General features: G+C 45.6%; 1 protein-coding gene across 4 annotated transcripts in view; it reads left to right on the top strand.

The window, feature by feature from the left end:
- Nucleotides 1-18,355, top strand: part of LOC146404473 (uncharacterized) — a 47,779-nt gene that overhangs the window by 15,342 nt on the left and 14,082 nt on the right. For 2 of the 4 annotated variants that reach the window (XM_085017263.1, XM_085017261.1), the window contains 3 exons: nt 15,089-15,214; nt 16,978-17,048; nt 17,795-17,885. In XM_085017263.1, the coding sequence (XP_084873389.1) occupies nt 15,089-15,214; nt 16,978-17,048; nt 17,795-17,885 (288 nt within the window). The remainder of the gene's footprint in view (nt 1-15,088; nt 15,215-16,977; nt 17,049-17,794; nt 17,886-18,355) is intronic. The other 2 variants (XM_085017262.1, XM_085017264.1) reach the window with 1 other exon arrangement.

The following is an 18,355-nucleotide window of genomic DNA, read 5'->3' as shown; positions in this document are numbered from 1 at the left end:
TGTGCGCACATGTGGTGTAAGCATCTGTTTCCTCATGAGCTCGCTCCTATTTATACAGAAAATACACCTCTCAACTTTCCTTAAGACACATCCCATCACCTCCGCATACCACCTCTACAGGCATGCACTCATCCCTCACCGCCACTGTTCCCAATGGGGCAGAGACCGTTGGCCCAAGCTCTTGACCTCCTACGTGGAAAAGCCAAAGTGGGACCCAGGCTGGGTTCCCTATGGGGATGCTCTGGAGCCCTGCCTTGCGCCTCTCCCTCAGCCAGGATTTGATCATTCATGGGGAGCACGGAGCGGGGAGGGCCCCTGCTCTGTGTCTATGCCCGGGAAGACCAGGGTCTCCAGAGGTCCTGTTGATGCTGTGCATTTTAAAAGGTCCCTGCCAGTGCTGCTGTCATTGCTTCAACACGGCCAAAGCAGATGGGAATCGGAGAGGCGTCGTCTTGTATTGGACGGTGTCACTGTCATTCTTACGTTTGGCCACCCTAGGTAGCACACACCCAGGCGATGTTGCAAGTGAGAGCTCAGAGTGCACCCTCATCCTTAGCCTGGTGTCCGGCACCATTGTACAAACTCGCTGCCCATCTGGGTGAGAAGGACTCCGTGCTCCCTCTGTGTTTCTCTCCATGAAGTAAGCCCCTCTTGTTGTAAGGCTCTTGTGAGTGTGGACATCCTTTTGTTCAGGGCCCACGCACAAAATGAAGCCTGCAGAAAAACTGTCATGGGATGGATAGTGGCTGCTATTAATGGTTGGATTAGAGCATTGTCATGTCTTCTATTTTTGATTTTAAGATCAATGTATTGTGAATCCTTTCATTAGCATACTTTTCCTAGAAATTATCCCTCCAGTAAAGTTTTAACTTTTTAAATGATTTTTTATTTTTTCCATTATACTAGGTTTAAATTTTTCTGTTAATTTCTACGGTGCAGGAAAGTGATCCTGTCACGCACAGGTGCACACACGTGCGTGTGCACGTGCACATACACACAGGCATGCATACATTTTCTCCCATTATCCTCTATCACGTTCCTTCGTGAGTGACTGGATATTGTTCCCTGTGCAATCCAGTGGGCTCTCATTGCTTATCCAGTCCAGATGCAATGGTTTGCATCCCTTAAGCCCAGAGGCCCAGTCCATCCCACTCCCTCCCTGTCCCTGTTGGCAAGCACAAGTCCCTTCTCCAAGTCCTTGAGTTTCTATTCCGTGGAAAGGATCATTTGTGCTGTGTATTAGAGTCCAGGTATAAGTGCTATCGTACGGGATTGGTGTTTCTCTTTCTGAGGGACTTTGCTTAGTGTGAGCGTCTCTAGTTCCACCCACTTTGGTGCAAATGGCACTATTCCTTCCTTTTATGGCTGAGGAGTATCCCATTGTGTATCTATCCCACCTCCTCCTAACCCATTCACCTGTCGATGGACATTTAGGTTGTTTCCATGTCTTGGCTAGTGTGAGGAGTGCTGCAATGGACATTCAGCACTGTATGTAAACATCCATGGGTGCATGTATCTTGTTCAAGGCAAGTCTTGTCCCCATATTCGCCCAAGAGTGGGATTGCTGGGTCACATGCTAGTTCTACATTTAGTTTTCCAAGGTACCTGCATGGTGTTTTCCATAGCGGTTGTACCAAGCTACATTCCTACCAACAGGGTAGGAGGGAGGGTTCCCTCTTCTCCACACCCTCTCCAGCATTTGTTATTTCTAGACTTACTAATGATGGCCATTCTGACAGGTGTGAGGTGGTCCTTCTTCGTAGCCTTGATATGCCTTGTTCTAATCATTCATGATGTTGAGCATGTTTTGATGTGCCTGTTGGCTGGCTGTCTATCTTCCTTGGGTAACTGTCTGTTCAGTTCTCTTGCCCATTTTTTAAATGGGTTGTTGTTTGTTTTTGCTGTTGTGTTGGAAGTGTCTTGATTTGTGTGTGTGTGTGTGTGTGTGTGTGTGTGTTTTAGATGTTAGGCTGATGTCAGTTGCATCACTTGAAACTATTTTCTCCCATTCCATAGGCTGTGTTAGTTTTTATGAGTTCCTTTGCTGTGCAAGGGCTTATGGGCTTGATTAGGACTCATTTGTTTAGTTCTGCTTTGGTTTCTTTTTCCTTGCACTCAGTGTGACCTACAGAAATGCTTTGATGTCAGAGAATGTTTTGCGGACATTCTCCTCCAGGAGTTTGATGGTGTCTTGTCTTACGTTTCAGTCTTTAAGCCGTTTTGAGTTTCTCTTTGTGCACGGTTTGAGGGTGTTTTCCAGTTTCATGGATTTTCATGTGGCTGTCCAGCTTCCCAGCACCACTCGCTGAACAGACTGTCTTTTCCCCATTTTACATTCTTGCCCCCTCAGTTGAAGAATAATTGACCGTCGGTTTGGGGGTTATTTCTGGGTTCTGCATTCTGTTCCAATGGTCTGTGTGTCGGTTTTGGTACCTTTACCACACTGTCTTGCTTACTGTAGCTTTGTAATATTGACCAAAGTCTGGGAGAGGTGTGCCTCCTGCCTGGTTTTTGTTCCTCAGGATTGCCTTGGCCATTCTGGGCCTGTTTTGGTTCCGTGTAAATGTTTGGATGGTTTTGTTCTACTTCTGTGAAAACTATCACAGGTGGGGATGGCATTGAATCTGTAGATTGCTTTGCGTAGAATGGCCATTTTTAGGATATTCATTTTTCCAAGCCAGGAGCATGGACTATCTCTCCCCTTCTTTGACTCCTCTTCAACTTCCTTGAGTCATGTTTTATTGCTCTCGGTGTAGAGGTCTTGCAGCTCCTGGCTCAGGTTGGTCCCTAGATAGTTAATGCTTTGGGTTCTTCCTTGGACCCCTGCTTGAGTGGCTAAGAGGAAGGCCGTCCCCTTCCCTGGAGTGAACACTGGGGGAGGTGTCTCCTTGCAAGCCTGGGGAGGGCAGCCTTCCTCCTGTTCCTTGGTCCTCTGCAGCTACCCGTGTGCACTCCAGGCCCCTTCTCCATCACCTTGTCTGCCGCCTCTCCTTGTTTTGTCTTCTTTGTTTCTGATTTACACAGGGTCCTTTTTCCCATGCGTCCTCACATGACAAAAACTAAAAAAGAACAAAGAGGAAAAGGGGAGAGCTCTCTTCTTCCTAGAGGGACTGCACCCTCATAAACTAATTGCCTCCCAAAGGCCCCACCTCCCGGTACCATCCCACTGGATGTTGGCATTCCAACATAGCCTCCGCTTAGGAGGGAACACAAAGATGCACGCCATAAGCACAGTAGCTTATGCTACTTATAGGCAGTGGGATTTGGTTAGGCTGTTCATGATACGATGCATGTAGCAGTGATTGTCTCCAAGTTGGCCCTGTTCCATCATTTTTACATCATTTGTCTTGATGCATCATTACTATTAGTCACCAACTTTTAAAAACATTTGTGGAATCAACTAGAGGAAGATTCCCTCCTCTCCCCCCACCACACACACACACAAATAAATAAACCACTGTGTGGCTTGGTCAAAGGAATGCCTAATCTACCTGGCAAACTGACTCTATATCCAAACTCAGTGAATTCTCCACTACCAAAATCAAGAGTTGGACATTTACAAGTTTCTTTTAATCACAAACTGAACGTGCCCCTCTTTGCCAGCAAACACCTACCAGTTCCTTTTGGGATAAGTAGGCACTTTGTACCGTACATCTAAGCTGTTTAAATGGATGAATCATTGGTGCACCATCACGCTCACATCCAATATGTTCTGAGATCTCTATTTGAGACACACATTACCGTGCGTGCTTTATAAAACATTCTGCTCACTTTGGGAATGGACTGGGATATTTCTGGCTGTCCATAACTTCTAGGGGAAAAGTTGTATCCGCTTCCTAAAAAACTGATTGGCCCTTTGACATGCATGTTTAGACATAGTCACAAGTGTTTAATAGAAAAATTTGTCTCAAAAGCCCCATACTTATGTTCCTAAGTAGTAAAAGCTTTTCTTCAGGGCGTCTTTAATCCTTAGTATGAATAAAAGTCATAATATTCTTCCTCCTTTCCTTTCTCAAAGCCAGAAATTACAAAAATAATTACTGATTTTCTTTCATTCTTTCTTTCTTTCTCTTTCTTTCTTTCTCTCTCTCTCTCTCTCTCTCTCTCTCTCTCTTAATTTCTTTTTTTTTTCCGGCAAATGAAAAACTCTCCTCAGGTTGTATGTACAAGTAACTGTAGCAAGATACAAGCATGTGACAAATTGGAAAATTATTTTTAATATGCATCAAAAATATTACTTTTGGACTTCCCATCGTGGCGCAGTGGTTGATGAATCCGACTAGGAACCATGAGGTTGCGGGTTCGGTCCCTGCCCTTGTTCAGTGGGTTAACGATCCGGCGTTGCCTTGAGCTGTGGTGTAGGTTGCAGATGCGGCTCATATCTGGCGTTGCTGTGGCTATGGCGTAGGCTGGTGGCTACAGCTCCAATAGACCCCTAGCCTGGGAACCCCCATATGCTGCGGGAACGGCCCAAGAAGAAATAGCAAAAAAGATTAAAAAAAAAGAAAATATTAAAAAAATAAAAAAATATATTAGTTTTTGTGAGGAGAAAACCTGAATAGGGCACTGCAGAATAGCAGTCGAAATGAAAGATGAAAATATTCACCCTGGTTATAATAAGCGTGAATCTCACATTTTGAAATGGTTTGATCTGCAAATGTCTGGTGACTCAGGAAGAGTAGAAATGGAGGGGTATGATCATTGAAACAGTAATGGGACTTCTTTAAGTTCTCCACCTGCTGGCTTTTTGGCTCTCCCCCCTGCAGGGTTTGCTCTCAACTCCTCCTGGGGGGCAGGTCATTCTCTCTCACAGAAAATTATTTTCTTAATCAGAGAGTTATGTGGGAGCCTGGGATTCAATTTTGGAAATGAAAAGCTTCCTCTGAGAAGCCAAGCTTTTCCACGGAAACACGCTTTCTGCCAGAAGCAGTTGGACCCATCTTGTGCAGGGTTGACTTCCCCCTGAGAGTTGTATGATGACACATCACCATGGTAATGTGCTTATGCACTTCTTGCCTCATGGTCAGACTGTCACTCTGTGGCCTGAGAGGTTCGTATGTGGTGGCCAGTGCGAAGCTCTCACTTCACGGCTCATGCTTTAGGAATGGGCAATCTCAATTGCTGTTCCAAAGGTGAGTTTACATTGATCCCCTGGTGGCTGTTCCTTCAAATGGGCTCACTCACTTTTTCACATGCATTTTTCTTCTTAGATATTTCTTGTCATTTCTACCACTCTGAGCTATCTATAGAGTTATAACTTCCACCTTTGTTGTGTTAATTAATATGTCTGGTCCACCTGCCTCAGATTCATCACTCGTCATTGTTGTGACCCTTGGACTGCCACTTCGTTACTCCTCATGTCGGTCCTGTTTGCACTTCCTCACCTGCAACAGGACTGAGTATCAGAGGAGATGAAAATAGATACTGTCCATCAGCTGCACAGCATCGATCCCATGAAGATGCTGGGGCATAAGCTTCCACCCTTCCTGACTTGAGGCATCCATTTACCCTCTCTGGCTTCAACCACCACTGAGTGTCTAGCTTACTCTTGCCACCACTCAAGGATGAACACATACGGAGCATTGACGAGGCACCCGTCCTTCCTTTTTCTAAAATGTTACCCGTACTTCATGAAGTCGTCCTCATAACATCGTACTAAAAGTCAGCCAGAAGACCAGTTCAAACACATTTAGAAGAATCTTTCCACCTCTTAGAACAGGGCATCGAGGCCCTTAGGGATCTACAACCCTTTCCCCAGGTTCATGATTCTTCTAAATGTGTTTGAACCAGACCATTAGGCACGATCACTCTACTTTCCTGTGTTTCTAGAAGGTCTCAGTTAAACAAAGGCATTTGTTCCAAACTCCTGTCTTTCGGTTGTTTTAAACTGCATGATCCTTCTAAGTCTGACTTTGATCCAGGCAGCACTCCTGGGCAGCTGGTGAGCCAGGGGACCAAAAGATAAAATGGAATAAACGAGTATGAATTTCCCTATGGTCTTCTGACAGCAAGATGTCAACTGTCCTCCCTGTTCTGATAGATTGCATAGGATGCTGCTTCCAGATTCAAAGAAACAATGGACAGAAGTCACAAAGATCAACCTCTGGTTGCATCAGAAAGTTATACTCCCGGTGCCACAAGCAGTTACACCCAGCAGGTGGGCCAGGTACATGGAGATTTTCTCATTAAGTGCATGCAAGGATAAGTTTTCTTTCATGTCCCCTGTATATGAATGAACGAGGAAGTATTATGTGATATCCTGTGTGTGTGTGTGTGTGTGTGTGTGTGTGTGTGTGTGTGTGTGTGGCCAAATTGAAACATACTTGGTCAGGTGGTGGTGTAATACTTGTGGAAATAAAACTACTTTGAAATCTCAATAGCTGGTTGATGGTTAAGAGTGAAGATGATGTCTAGCTAGGGTGTAGATGATAACTGGCTTTTGGACATTAGCTGATATGTCTCCCTCAGGGAGACCATGTTTCCAGATGTCTTTCAATTATTAGACATTGTTTAGACCTGGATTGTGTGGACAAAGAAGTCAAATGACACAGACGGTTCCTAAATCCCACCACTCCAGGTCCAGCCATTGGTGGTACCTTTATTACAATTAGTGGAACACTGTGGATACCTTTTTATTAATGAAACATCTATAGTTTGCCTTGGGAGTCATACTTGGTGTTCTTATAAGCTCTGCTCTTTGACAGATGCGCAATGTGATTTCTCACCACTGTAGCACAGAGAAATCCATACCCGAATGCTCCCTGGCGTATTTCTCCCAGGGGTCCAAAGATGGGCAGTATACAAAAGGCTTTGATGAATGTGATGATGAATGAGATGACTGGCAAAATGAAATGCAAAAGATACTCCGAATGAGCTACTCTTTAGCCACAGAGTGGCATTAAAGCTCGAAATATGTTAGAGTAGGGGTGGACCAGATAATACAAAAATCTATTGTGGTGAGTGAAATGAGGCAGGCACAGCAAGACAAATATCATGTAATTCTGCTTGTGTAGGCAAATTCCTATTAACAGAAGTAGAAATTACCAGGGCCTGGCGGCAAGGGGAAGGTGAGTTATGATGGGTCATGTCGGGCATGATGACAAAGGTGTGGGTGTAGGTAGGGTTGATGGGTACTAAAGCATGTGGAAGTCAAAAAGGCTACGGGACTGTATGGTTAACAATTGTGCAAAGGACAAATATTATATCTGTGTCATCACGCAAAAGGAAGTAAAAAAAATAATCAAGGAGAAGAGATGCTGAACAGAAGCAGGGCATGTGAATGTGTGGAGATGAAATGGTCTTGTAACCTTTCAAGAAGTAGTGGGAATCGCCCTGGGATGTAAAATAGGCTGGAGGAGTCATTGGACTCTGTCCTTGAAACGTAGCATGAATTATTTTTGTTTTGTTATGCTATGTGTTTACGGCCACACCTGTGGCATACGGAAGTTCCCAGGGTAGGGATCGACTCAGAGCTGTACCCAGACATGGCAACACCGGATCCAGGCCACATGTGCACACTACACTGCAGCATGCAGCAACCCTGGATCCTTAAGCCCCTGAGGGAAGCTAGGGAGTGAACCTGCATCCTCACGGAGACAGCTTTGTGTCCTTAACACACTGAGCCACAGTGGGAGGTCCGCAGAACATGAATTTGGAATTTACCTTTTTTCAAATGGCCTACATTGAGTTGATTGTGTTGGCTTTAGCTAGGAAGCTTAAAGCTCCCCTTCTCATTATGTCAAGGAACCTCCCCTTGGCCAGCCTCATCCCACTGGAGTGGTCGGCCAACAGCACGAGGGCCCATACTTAATAATCTCCCATCCTTCCCCTCCCTCCCTGTGTTCACACACCACTCCCCAACAATGCTGCCTGAATAATTCCTGAGCAGCATCACCAATATCATGACCCTTCATCTGTGTCCTCCTAGAAAAAATGGAGGAATTCCAGGCAGAGCTGCCCAGCATCACAGGAGAAACAGAGGCTCCAACTGGCTCCATCGTAAGTGCCTTTTATTATCTGAGATCAAAGCATAACTTCATTTCCTCAATTTTTCTTTTTTCTTGTTGCTTCTCTCTCTCTCTCTCTCTCTCTCTCTCTCTCTCTCTCAGGGCCACACCCTCAGCATATGGAGTGTCTCAGGCTAGGGATCTAATCAGAACTACGGCTGCCAGCGTACCCTACAGCCACAGCAAATCTCGATGTGAGCCGAGTCGGTGACCTACACCACAGCGCATGGCAACACCAGACCCTTAACCCACTGAGCGAGTCCAGGGATCAAACCCGCAACCTCATGCTTTCTAGTCAGTTTTGGTTCCACTGTGCCAAGACGGGAACTCCAATTTCCTCCTTTTGTCTACCAATTTCAACTATGAAAGTCTACACTGTTCAAATCAGTGGAGACCTACATTTTTCCTGGGTTGGATGCATGTTGACTGAATGTCTCTCCCAATGTGTGACTGATTGAAAAAATGACAATAGCCTTTAGAAACTGGAAGTATGGCTGAGAGCAGTGTTATCAGCAGAGAATTGCCCTCCTTGCAAGAGATTTTGGTGATTTGGTGTCAAAGTACACATAAGAATTCCTCCACGGAGATTTGAAGCCTCTGTCCAGGATGACCTCTGTGTTCTCTTTGGGACCATGGACTCGAGGCGTGTTTCCCTTTTGGGTTTTGATGGACAGAAAGACCATGACAATTCTTGTGTCCATAGAGACCAGGAAGCTGAGATCTCACACTGTTTTCTTGCACTAGATGATGACCAGTGAAACGACTAATGATAATGCAGTGACGTCAGAGATCACGACTCCAGTGACGAACAATCAGGTTGAAGTTGAAGAAGAAGGTGGGTCTTCCTTGCTGGCATTGGTTGGAGAGTGGCCAGATCCTGGGATGCTTTTGGAAAGGGGGTCGTCTGGGATGTTGAGCAGGCAGCTCTTTCCCGGTCAGAGTGATGCCCTGGTGGTACATGCCCTGGACACAAGTCTCTTGTGTTGATTCCTTGGGTTGTGACACATTAGGAGGGACAGGGAGTGAGGTCCATGTGTGCGCACATGTGGTGTAAGCATCTGTTTCCTCATGAGCTCGCTCCTATTTATACAGAAAATACACCTCTCAACTTTCCTTAAGACACATCCCATCACCTCCGCATACCACCTCTACAGGCATGCACTCATCCCTCACCGCCACTGTTCCCAATGGGGCAGAGACCGTTGGCCCAAGCTCTTGACCTCCTACGTGGAAAAGCCAAAGTGGGACCCAGGCTGGGTTCCCTATGGGGATGCTCTGGAGCCCTGCCTTGCGCCTCTCCCTCAGCCAGGATTTGATCATTCATGGGGAGCACGGAGCGGGGAGGGCCCCTGCTCTGTGTCTATGCCCGGGAAGACCAGGGTCTCCAGAGGTCCTGTTGATGCTGTGCATTTTAAAAGGTCCCTGCCAGTGCTGCTGTCATTGCTTCAACACGGCCAAAGCAGATGGGAATCGGAGAGGCGTCGTCTTGTATTGGACGGTGTCACTGTCATTCTTACGTTTGGCCACCCTAGGTAGCACACACCCAGGCGATGTTGCAAGTGAGAGCTCAGAGTGCACCCTCATCCTTAGCCTGGTGTCCGGCACCATTGTACAAACTCGCTGCCCATCTGGGTGAGAAGGACTCCGTGCTCCCTCTGTGTTTCTCTCCATGAAGTAAGCCCCTCTTGTTGTAAGGCTCTTGTGAGTGTGGACATCCTTTTGTTCAGGGCCCACGCACAAAATGAAGCCTGCAGAAAAACTGTCATGGGATGGATAGTGGCTGCTATTAATGGTTGGATTAGAGCATTGTCATGTCTTCTATTTTTGATTTTAAGATCAATGTATTGTGAATCCTTTCATTAGCATACTTTTCCTAGAAATTATCCCTCCAGTAAAGTTTTAACTTTTTAAATGATTTTTTATTTTTTCCATTATACTAGGTTTAAATTTTTCTGTTAATTTCTACGGTGCAGGAAAGTGATCCTGTCACGCACAGGTGCACACACGTGCGTGTGCACGTGCACATACACACAGGCATGCATACATTTTCTCCCATTATCCTCTATCACGTTCCTTCGTGAGTGACTGGATATTGTTCCCTGTGCAATCCAGTGGGCTCTCATTGCTTATCCAGTCCAGATGCAATGGTTTGCATCCCTTAAGCCCAGAGGCCCAGTCCATCCCACTCCCTCCCTGTCCCTGTTGGCAAGCACAAGTCCCTTCTCCAAGTCCTTGAGTTTCTATTCCGTGGAAAGGATCATTTGTGCTGTGTATTAGAGTCCAGGTATAAGTGCTATCGTACGGGATTGGTGTTTCTCTTTCTGAGGGACTTTGCTTAGTGTGAGCGTCTCTAGTTCCACCCACTTTGGTGCAAATGGCACTATTCCTTCCTTTTATGGCTGAGGAGTATCCCATTGTGTATCTATCCCACCTCCTCCTAACCCATTCACCTGTCGATGGACATTTAGGTTGTTTCCATGTCTTGGCTAGTGTGAGGAGTGCTGCAATGGACATTCAGCACTGTATGTAAACATCCATGGGTGCATGTATCTTGTTCAAGGCAAGTCTTGTCCCCATATTCGCCCAAGAGTGGGATTGCTGGGTCACATGCTAGTTCTACATTTAGTTTTCCAAGGTACCTGCATGGTGTTTTCCATAGCGGTTGTACCAAGCTACATTCCTACCAACAGGGTAGGAGGGAGGGTTCCCTCTTCTCCACACCCTCTCCAGCATTTGTTATTTCTAGACTTACTAATGATGGCCATTCTGACAGGTGTGAGGTGGTCCTTCTTCGTAGCCTTGATATGCCTTGTTCTAATCATTCATGATGTTGAGCATGTTTTGATGTGCCTGTTGGCTGGCTGTCTATCTTCCTTGGGTAACTGTCTGTTCAGTTCTCTTGCCCATTTTTCAAATGGGTTGTTGTTTGTTTTTGCTGTTGTGTTGGAAGTGTCTTGATTTGTGTGTGTGTGTGTGTGTGTGTGTGTGTGTGTGTGTGTTTTAGATGTTAGGCTGATGTCAGTTGCATCACTTGAAACTATTTTCTCCCATTCCATAGGCTGTGTTAGTTTTTATGAGTTCCTTTGCTGTGCAAGGGCTTATGGGCTTGATTAGGACTCATTTGTTTAGTTCTGCTTTGGTTTCTTTTTCCTTGCACTCAGTGTGACCTACAGAAATGCTTTGATGTCAGAGAATGTTTTGCGGACATTCTCCTCCAGGAGTTTGATGGTGTCTTGTCTTACGTTTCAGTCTTTAAGCCGTTTTGAGTTTCTCTTTGTGCACGGTTTGAGGGTGTTTTCCAGTTTCATGGATTTTCATGTGGCTGTCCAGCTTCCCAGCACCACTCGCTGAACAGACTGTCTTTTCCCCATTTTACATTCTTGCCCCCTCAGTTGAAGAATAATTGACCGTCGGTTTGGGGGTTATTTCTGGGTTCTGCATTCTGTTCCAATGGTCTGTGTGTCGGTTTTGGTACCTTTACCACACTGTCTTGCTTACTGTAGCTTTGTAATATTGACCAAAGTCTGGGAGAGGTGTGCCTCCTGCCTGGTTTTTGTTCCTCAGGATTGCCTTGGCCATTCTGGGCCTGTTTTGGTTCCGTGTAAATGTTTGGATGGTTTTGTTCTACTTCTGTGAAAACTATCACAGGTGGGGATGGCATTGAATCTGTAGATTGCTTTGCGTAGAATGGCCATTTTTAGGATATTCATTTTTCCAAGCCAGGAGCATGGACTATCTCTCCCCTTCTTTGACTCCTCTTCAACTTCCTTGAGTCATGTTTTATTGCTCTCGGTGTAGAGGTCTTGCAGCTCCTGGCTCAGGTTGGTCCCTAGATAGTTAATGCTTTGGGTTCTTCCTTGGACCCCTGCTTGAGTGGCTAAGAGGAAGGCCGTCCCCTTCCCTGGAGTGAACACTGGGGGAGGTGTCTCCTTGCAAGCCTGGGGAGGGCAGCCTTCCTCCTGTTCCTTGGTCCTCTGCAGCTACCCGTGTGCACTCCAGGCCCCTTCTCCATCACCTTGTCTGCCGCCTCTCCTTGTTTTGTCTTCTTTGTTTCTGATTTACACAGGGTCCTTTTTCCCATGCGTCCTCACATGACAAAAACTAAAAAAGAACAAAGAGGAAAAGGGGAGAGCTCTCTTCTTCCTAGAGGGACTGCACCCTCATAAACTAATTGCCTCCCAAAGGCCCCACCTCCCGGTACCATCCCACTGGATGTTGGCATTCCAACATAGCCTCCGCTTAGGAGGGAACACAAAGATGCACGCCATAAGCACAGTAGCTTATGCTACTTATAGGCAGTGGGATTTGGTTAGGCTGTTCATGATACGATGCATGTAGCAGTGATTGTCTCCAAGTTGGCCCTGTTCCATCATTTTTACATCATTTGTCTTGATGCATCATTACTATTAGTCACCAACTTTTAAAAACATTTGTGGAATCAACTAGAGGAAGATTCCCTCCTCTCCCCCCACCACACACACACACAAATAAATAAACCACTGTGTGGCTTGGTCAAAGGAATGCCTAATCTACCTGGCAAACTGACTCTATATCCAAACTCAGTGAATTCTCCACTACCAAAATCAAGAGTTGGACATTTACAAGTTTCTTTTAATCACAAACTGAACGTGCCCCTCTTTGCCAGCAAACACCTACCAGTTCCTTTTGGGATAAGTAGGCACTTTGTACCGTACATCTAAGCTGTTTAAATGGATGAATCATTGGTGCACCATCACGCTCACATCCAATATGTTCTGAGATCTCTATTTGAGACACACATTACCGTGCGTGCTTTATAAAACATTCTGCTCACTTTGGGAATGGACTGGGATATTTCTGGCTGTCCATAACTTCTAGGGGAAAAGTTGTATCCGCTTCCTAAAAAACTGATTGGCCCTTTGACATGCATGTTTAGACATAGTCACAAGTGTTTAATAGAAAAATTTGTCTCAAAAGCCCCATACTTATGTTCCTAAGTAGTAAAAGCTTTTCTTCAGGGCGTCTTTAATCCTTAGTATGAATAAAAGTCATAATATTCTTCCTCCTTTCCTTTCTCAAAGCCAGAAATTACAAAAATAATTACTGATTTTCTTTCATTCTTTCTTTCTTTCTCTTTCTTTCTTTCTCTCTCTCTCTCTCTCTCTCTCTCTCTCTCTTAATTTCTTTTTTTTTTCCGGCAAATGAAAAACTCTCCTCAGGTTGTATGTACAAGTAACTGTAGCAAGATACAAGCATGTGACAAATTGGAAAATTATTTTTAATATGCATCAAAAATATTACTTTTGGACTTCCCATCGTGGCGCAGTGGTTGATGAATCCGACTAGGAACCATGAGGTTGCGGGTTCGGTCCCTGCCCTTGTTCAGTGGGTTAACGATCCGGCGTTGCCTTGAGCTGTGGTGTAGGTTGCAGATGCGGCTCATATCTGGCGTTGCTGTGGCTATGGCGTAGGCTGGTGGCTACAGCTCCAATAGACCCCTAGCCTGGGAACCCCCATATGCTGCGGGAACGGCCCAAGAAGAAATAGCAAAAAAGATTAAAAAAAAAGAAAATATTAAAAAAATAAAAAAATATATTAGTTTTTGTGAGGAGAAAACCTGAATAGGGCACTGCAGAATAGCAGTCGAAATGAAAGATGAAAATATTCACCCTGGTTATAATAAGCGTGAATCTCACATTTTGAAATGGTTTGATCTGCAAATGTCTGGTGACTCAGGAAGAGTAGAAATGGAGGGGTATGATCATTGAAACAGTAATGGGACTTCTTTAAGTTCTCCACCTGCTGGCTTTTTGGCTCTCCCCCCTGCAGGGTTTGCTCTCAACTCCTCCTGGGGGGCAGGTCATTCTCTCTCACAGAAAATTATTTTCTTAATCAGAGAGTTATGTGGGAGCCTGGGATTCAATTTTGGAAATGAAAAGCTTCCTCTGAGAAGCCAAGCTTTTCCACGGAAACACGCTTTCTGCCAGAAGCAGTTGGACCCATCTTGTGCAGGGTTGACTTCCCCCTGAGAGTTGTATGATGACACATCACCATGGTAATGTGCTTATGCACTTCTTGCCTCATGGTCAGACTGTCACTCTGTGGCCTGAGAGGTTCGTATGTGGTGGCCAGTGCGAAGCTCTCACTTCACGGCTCATGCTTTAGGAATGGGCAATCTCAATTGCTGTTCCAAAGGTGAGTTTACATTGATCCCCTGGTGGCTGTTCCTTCAAATGGGCTCACTCACTTTTTCACATGCATTTTTCTTCTTAGATATTTCTTGTCATTTCTACCACTCTGAGCTATCTATAGAGTTATAACTTCCACCTTTGTTGTGTTAATTAATATGTCTGGTCCACCTGCCTCAGATTCATCACTCGTCATTGTTGTGACCCTTGGACTGCCACTTCGTTACTCCTCATGTCGGTCCTGTTTGCACTTCCTCACCTGCAACAGGACTGAGTATCAGAGGAGATGAAAATAGATACTGTCCATCAGCTGCACAGCATCGATCCCATGAAGATGCTGGGGCATAAGCTTCCACCCTTCCTGACTTGAGGCATCCATTTACCCTCTCTGGCTTCAACCACCACTGAGTGTCTAGCTTACTCTTGCCACCACTCAAGGATGAACACATACGGAGCATTGACGAGGCACCCGTCCTTCCTTTTTCTAAAATGTTACCCGTACTTCATGAAGTCGTCCTCATAACATCGTACTAAAAGTCAGCCAGAAGACCAGTTCAAACACATTTAGAAGAATCTTTCCACCTCTTAGAACAGGGCATCGAGGCCCTTAGGGATCTACAACCCTTTCCCCAGGTTCATGATTCTTCTAAATGTGTTTGAACCAGACCATTAGGCACGATCACTCTACTTTCCTGTGTTTCTAGAAGGTCTCAGTTAAACAAAGGCATTTGTTCCAAACTCCTGTCTTTCGGTTGTTTTAAACTGCATGATCCTTCTAAGTCTGACTTTGATCCAGGCAGCACTCCTGGGCAGCTGGTGAGCCAGGGGACCAAAAGATAAAATGGAATAAACGAGTATGAATTTCCCTATGGTCTTCTGACAGCAAGATGTCAACTGTCCTCCCTGTTCTGATAGATTGCATAGGATGCTGCTTCCAGATTCAAAGAAACAATGGACAGAAGTCACAAAGATCAACCTCTGGTTGCATCAGAAAGTTATACTCCCGGTGCCACAAGCAGTTACACCCAGCAGGTGGGCCAGGTACATGGAGATTTTCTCATTAAGTGCATGCAAGGATAAGTTTTCTTTCATGTCCCCTGTATATGAATGAACGAGGAAGTATTATGTGATATCCTGTGTGTGTGTGTGTGTGTGTGTGTGTGTGTGTGTGTGTGTGTGTGTGGCCAAATTGAAACATACTTGGTCAGGTGGTGGTGTAATACTTGTGGAAATAAAACTACTTTGAAATCTCAATAGCTGGTTGATGGTTAAGAGTGAAGATGATGTCTAGCTAGGGTGTAGATGATAACTGGCTTTTGGACATTAGCTGATATGTCTCCCTCAGGGAGACCATGTTTCCAGATGTCTTTCAATTATTAGACATTGTTTAGACCTGGATTGTGTGGACAAAGAAGTCAAATGACACAGACGGTTCCTAAATCCCACCACTCCAGGTCCAGCCATTGGTGGTACCTTTATTACAATTAGTGGAACACTGTGGATACCTTTTTATTAATGAAACATCTATAGTTTGCCTTGGGAGTCATACTTGGTGTTCTTATAAGCTCTGCTCTTTGACAGATGCGCAATGTGATTTCTCACCACTGTAGCACAGAGAAATCCATACCCGAATGCTCCCTGGCGTATTTCTCCCAGGGGTCCAAAGATGGGCAGTATACAAAAGGCTTTGATGAATGTGATGATGAATGAGATGACTGGCAAAATGAAATGCAAAAGATACTCCGAATGAGCTACTCTTTAGCCACAGAGTGGCATTAAAGCTCGAAATATGTTAGAGTAGGGGTGGACCAGATAATACAAAAATCTATTGTGGTGAGTGAAATGAGGCAGGCACAGCAAGACAAATATCATGTAATTCTGCTTGTGTAGGCAAATTCCTATTAACAGAAGTAGAAATTACCAGGGCCTGGCGGCAAGGGGAAGGTGAGTTATGATGGGTCATGTCGGGCATGATGACAAAGGTGTGGGTGTAGGTAGGGTTGATGGGTACTAAAGCATGTGGAAGTCAAAAAGGCTACGGGACTGTATGGTTAACAATTGTGCAAAGGACAAATATTATATCTGTGTCATCACGCAAAAGGAAGTAAAAAAAATAATCAAGGAGAAGAGATGCTGAACAGAAGCAGGGCATGTGAATGTGTGGAGATGAAATGGTCTTGTAACCTTTCAAGAAGTAGTGGGAATCGCCCTGGGATGTAAAATAGGCTGGAGGAGTCATTGGACTCTGTCCTTGAAACGTAGCATGAATTATTTTTGTTTTGTTATGCTATGTGTTTACGGCCACACCTGTGGCATACGGAAGTTCCCAGGGTAGGGATCGACTCAGAGCTGTACCCAGACATGGCAACACCGGATCCAGGCCACATGTGCACACTACACTGCAGCATGCAGCAACCCTGGATCCTTAAGCCCCTGAGGGAAGCTAGGGAGTGAACCTGCATCCTCACGGAGACAGCTTTGTGTCCTTAACACACTGAGCCACAGTGGGAGGTCCGCAGAACATGAATTTGGAATTTACCTTTTTTCAAATGGCCTACATTGAGTTGATTGTGTTGGCTTTAGCTAGGAAGCTTAAAGCTCCCCTTCTCATTATGTCAAGGAACCTCCCCTTGGCCAGCCTCATCCCACTGGAGTGGTCGGCCAACAGCACGAGGGCCCATACTTAATAATCTCCCATCCTTCCCCTCCCTCCCTGTGTTCACACACCACTCCCCAACAATGCTGCCTGAATAATTCCTGAGCAGCATCACCAATATCATGACCCTTCATCTGTGTCCTCCTAGAAAAAATGGAGGAATTCCAGGCAGAGCTGCCCAGCATCACAGGAGAAACAGAGGCTCCAACTGGCTCCATCGTAAGTGCCTTTTATTATCTGAGATCAAAGCATAACTTCATTTCCTCAATTTTTCTTTTTTCTTGTTGCTTCTCTCTCTCTCTCTCTCTCTCTCTCTCTCTCAGGGCCACACCCTCAGCATATGGAGTGTCTCAGGCTAGGGATCTAATCAGAACTACGGCTGCCAGCGTACCCTACAGCCACAGCAAATCTCGATGTGAGCCGAGTCGGTGACCTACACCACAGCGCATGGCAACACCAGACCCTTAACCCACTGAGCGAGTCCAGGGATCAAACCCGCAACCTCATGCTTTCTAGTCAGTTTTGGTTCCACTGTGCCAAGACGGGAACTCCAATTTCCTCCTTTTGTCTACCAATTTCAACTATGAAAGTCTACACTGTTCAAATCAGTGGAGACCTACATTTTTCCTGGGTTGGATGCATGTTGACTGAATGTCTCTCCCAATGTGTGACTGATTGAAAAAATGACAATAGCCTTTAGAAACTGGAAGTATGGCTGAGAGCAGTGTTATCAGCAGAGAATTGCCCTCCTTGCAAGAGATTTTGGTGATTTGGTGTCAAAGTACACATAAGAATTCCTCCACGGAGATTTGAAGCCTCTGTCCAGGATGACCTCTGTGTTCTCTTTGGGACCATGGACTCGAGGCGTGTTTCCCTTTTGGGTTTTGATGGACAGAAAGACCATGACAATTCTTGTGTCCATAGAGACCAGGAAGCTGAGATCTCACACTGTTTTCTTGCACTAGATGATGACCAGTGAAACGACTAATGATAATGCAGTGACGTCAGAGATCACGACTCCAGTGACGAACAATCAGGTTGAAGTTGAAGAAGAAGGTGGGTCTTCCTTGCTGGCATTGGTTGGAGAGTGGCCAGATCCTGGGATGCTTTTGGAAAGGGGGTCGTCTGGGATGTTGAGCAGGCAGCTCTTTCCCGGTCAGAGTGATGCCCTGGTGGTACATGCCCTGGACACAAGTCTCTTGTGTTGATTCCTTGGGTTGTGACACATTAGGAGGGACAGGGAGTGAGGTCCATGTGTGCGCACATGTGGTGTAAGCATCTGTTTCCTCATGAGCTCGCTCCTATTTATACAGAAAATACACCTCTCAACTTTCCTTAAGACACATCCCATCACCTCCGCATACCACCTCTACAGGCATGCACTCATCCCTCACCGCCACTGTTCCCAATGGGGCAGAGACCGTTGGCCCAAGCTCTTGACCTCCTACGTGGAAAAGCCAAAGTGGGACCCAGGCTGGGTTCCCTATGGGGATGCTCTGGAGCCCTGCCTTGCGCCTCTCCCTCAG

This window comes from Sus scrofa, chromosome 3 (assembly GCF_054392235.1).
Source record: "Sus scrofa isolate SSC_HxYL_T2T_F1_AM1 chromosome 3, Sscrofa_HxYL_maternal_Yorkshire_Landrace_v2.0, whole genome shotgun sequence".
In the NCBI taxonomy this organism is placed as follows: Eukaryota; Metazoa; Chordata; class Mammalia; order Artiodactyla; family Suidae; genus Sus; species Sus scrofa.
Note: the sequence above shows the minus strand (reverse complement) of the source record. Positions and strands in the feature narration are given on the sequence as shown.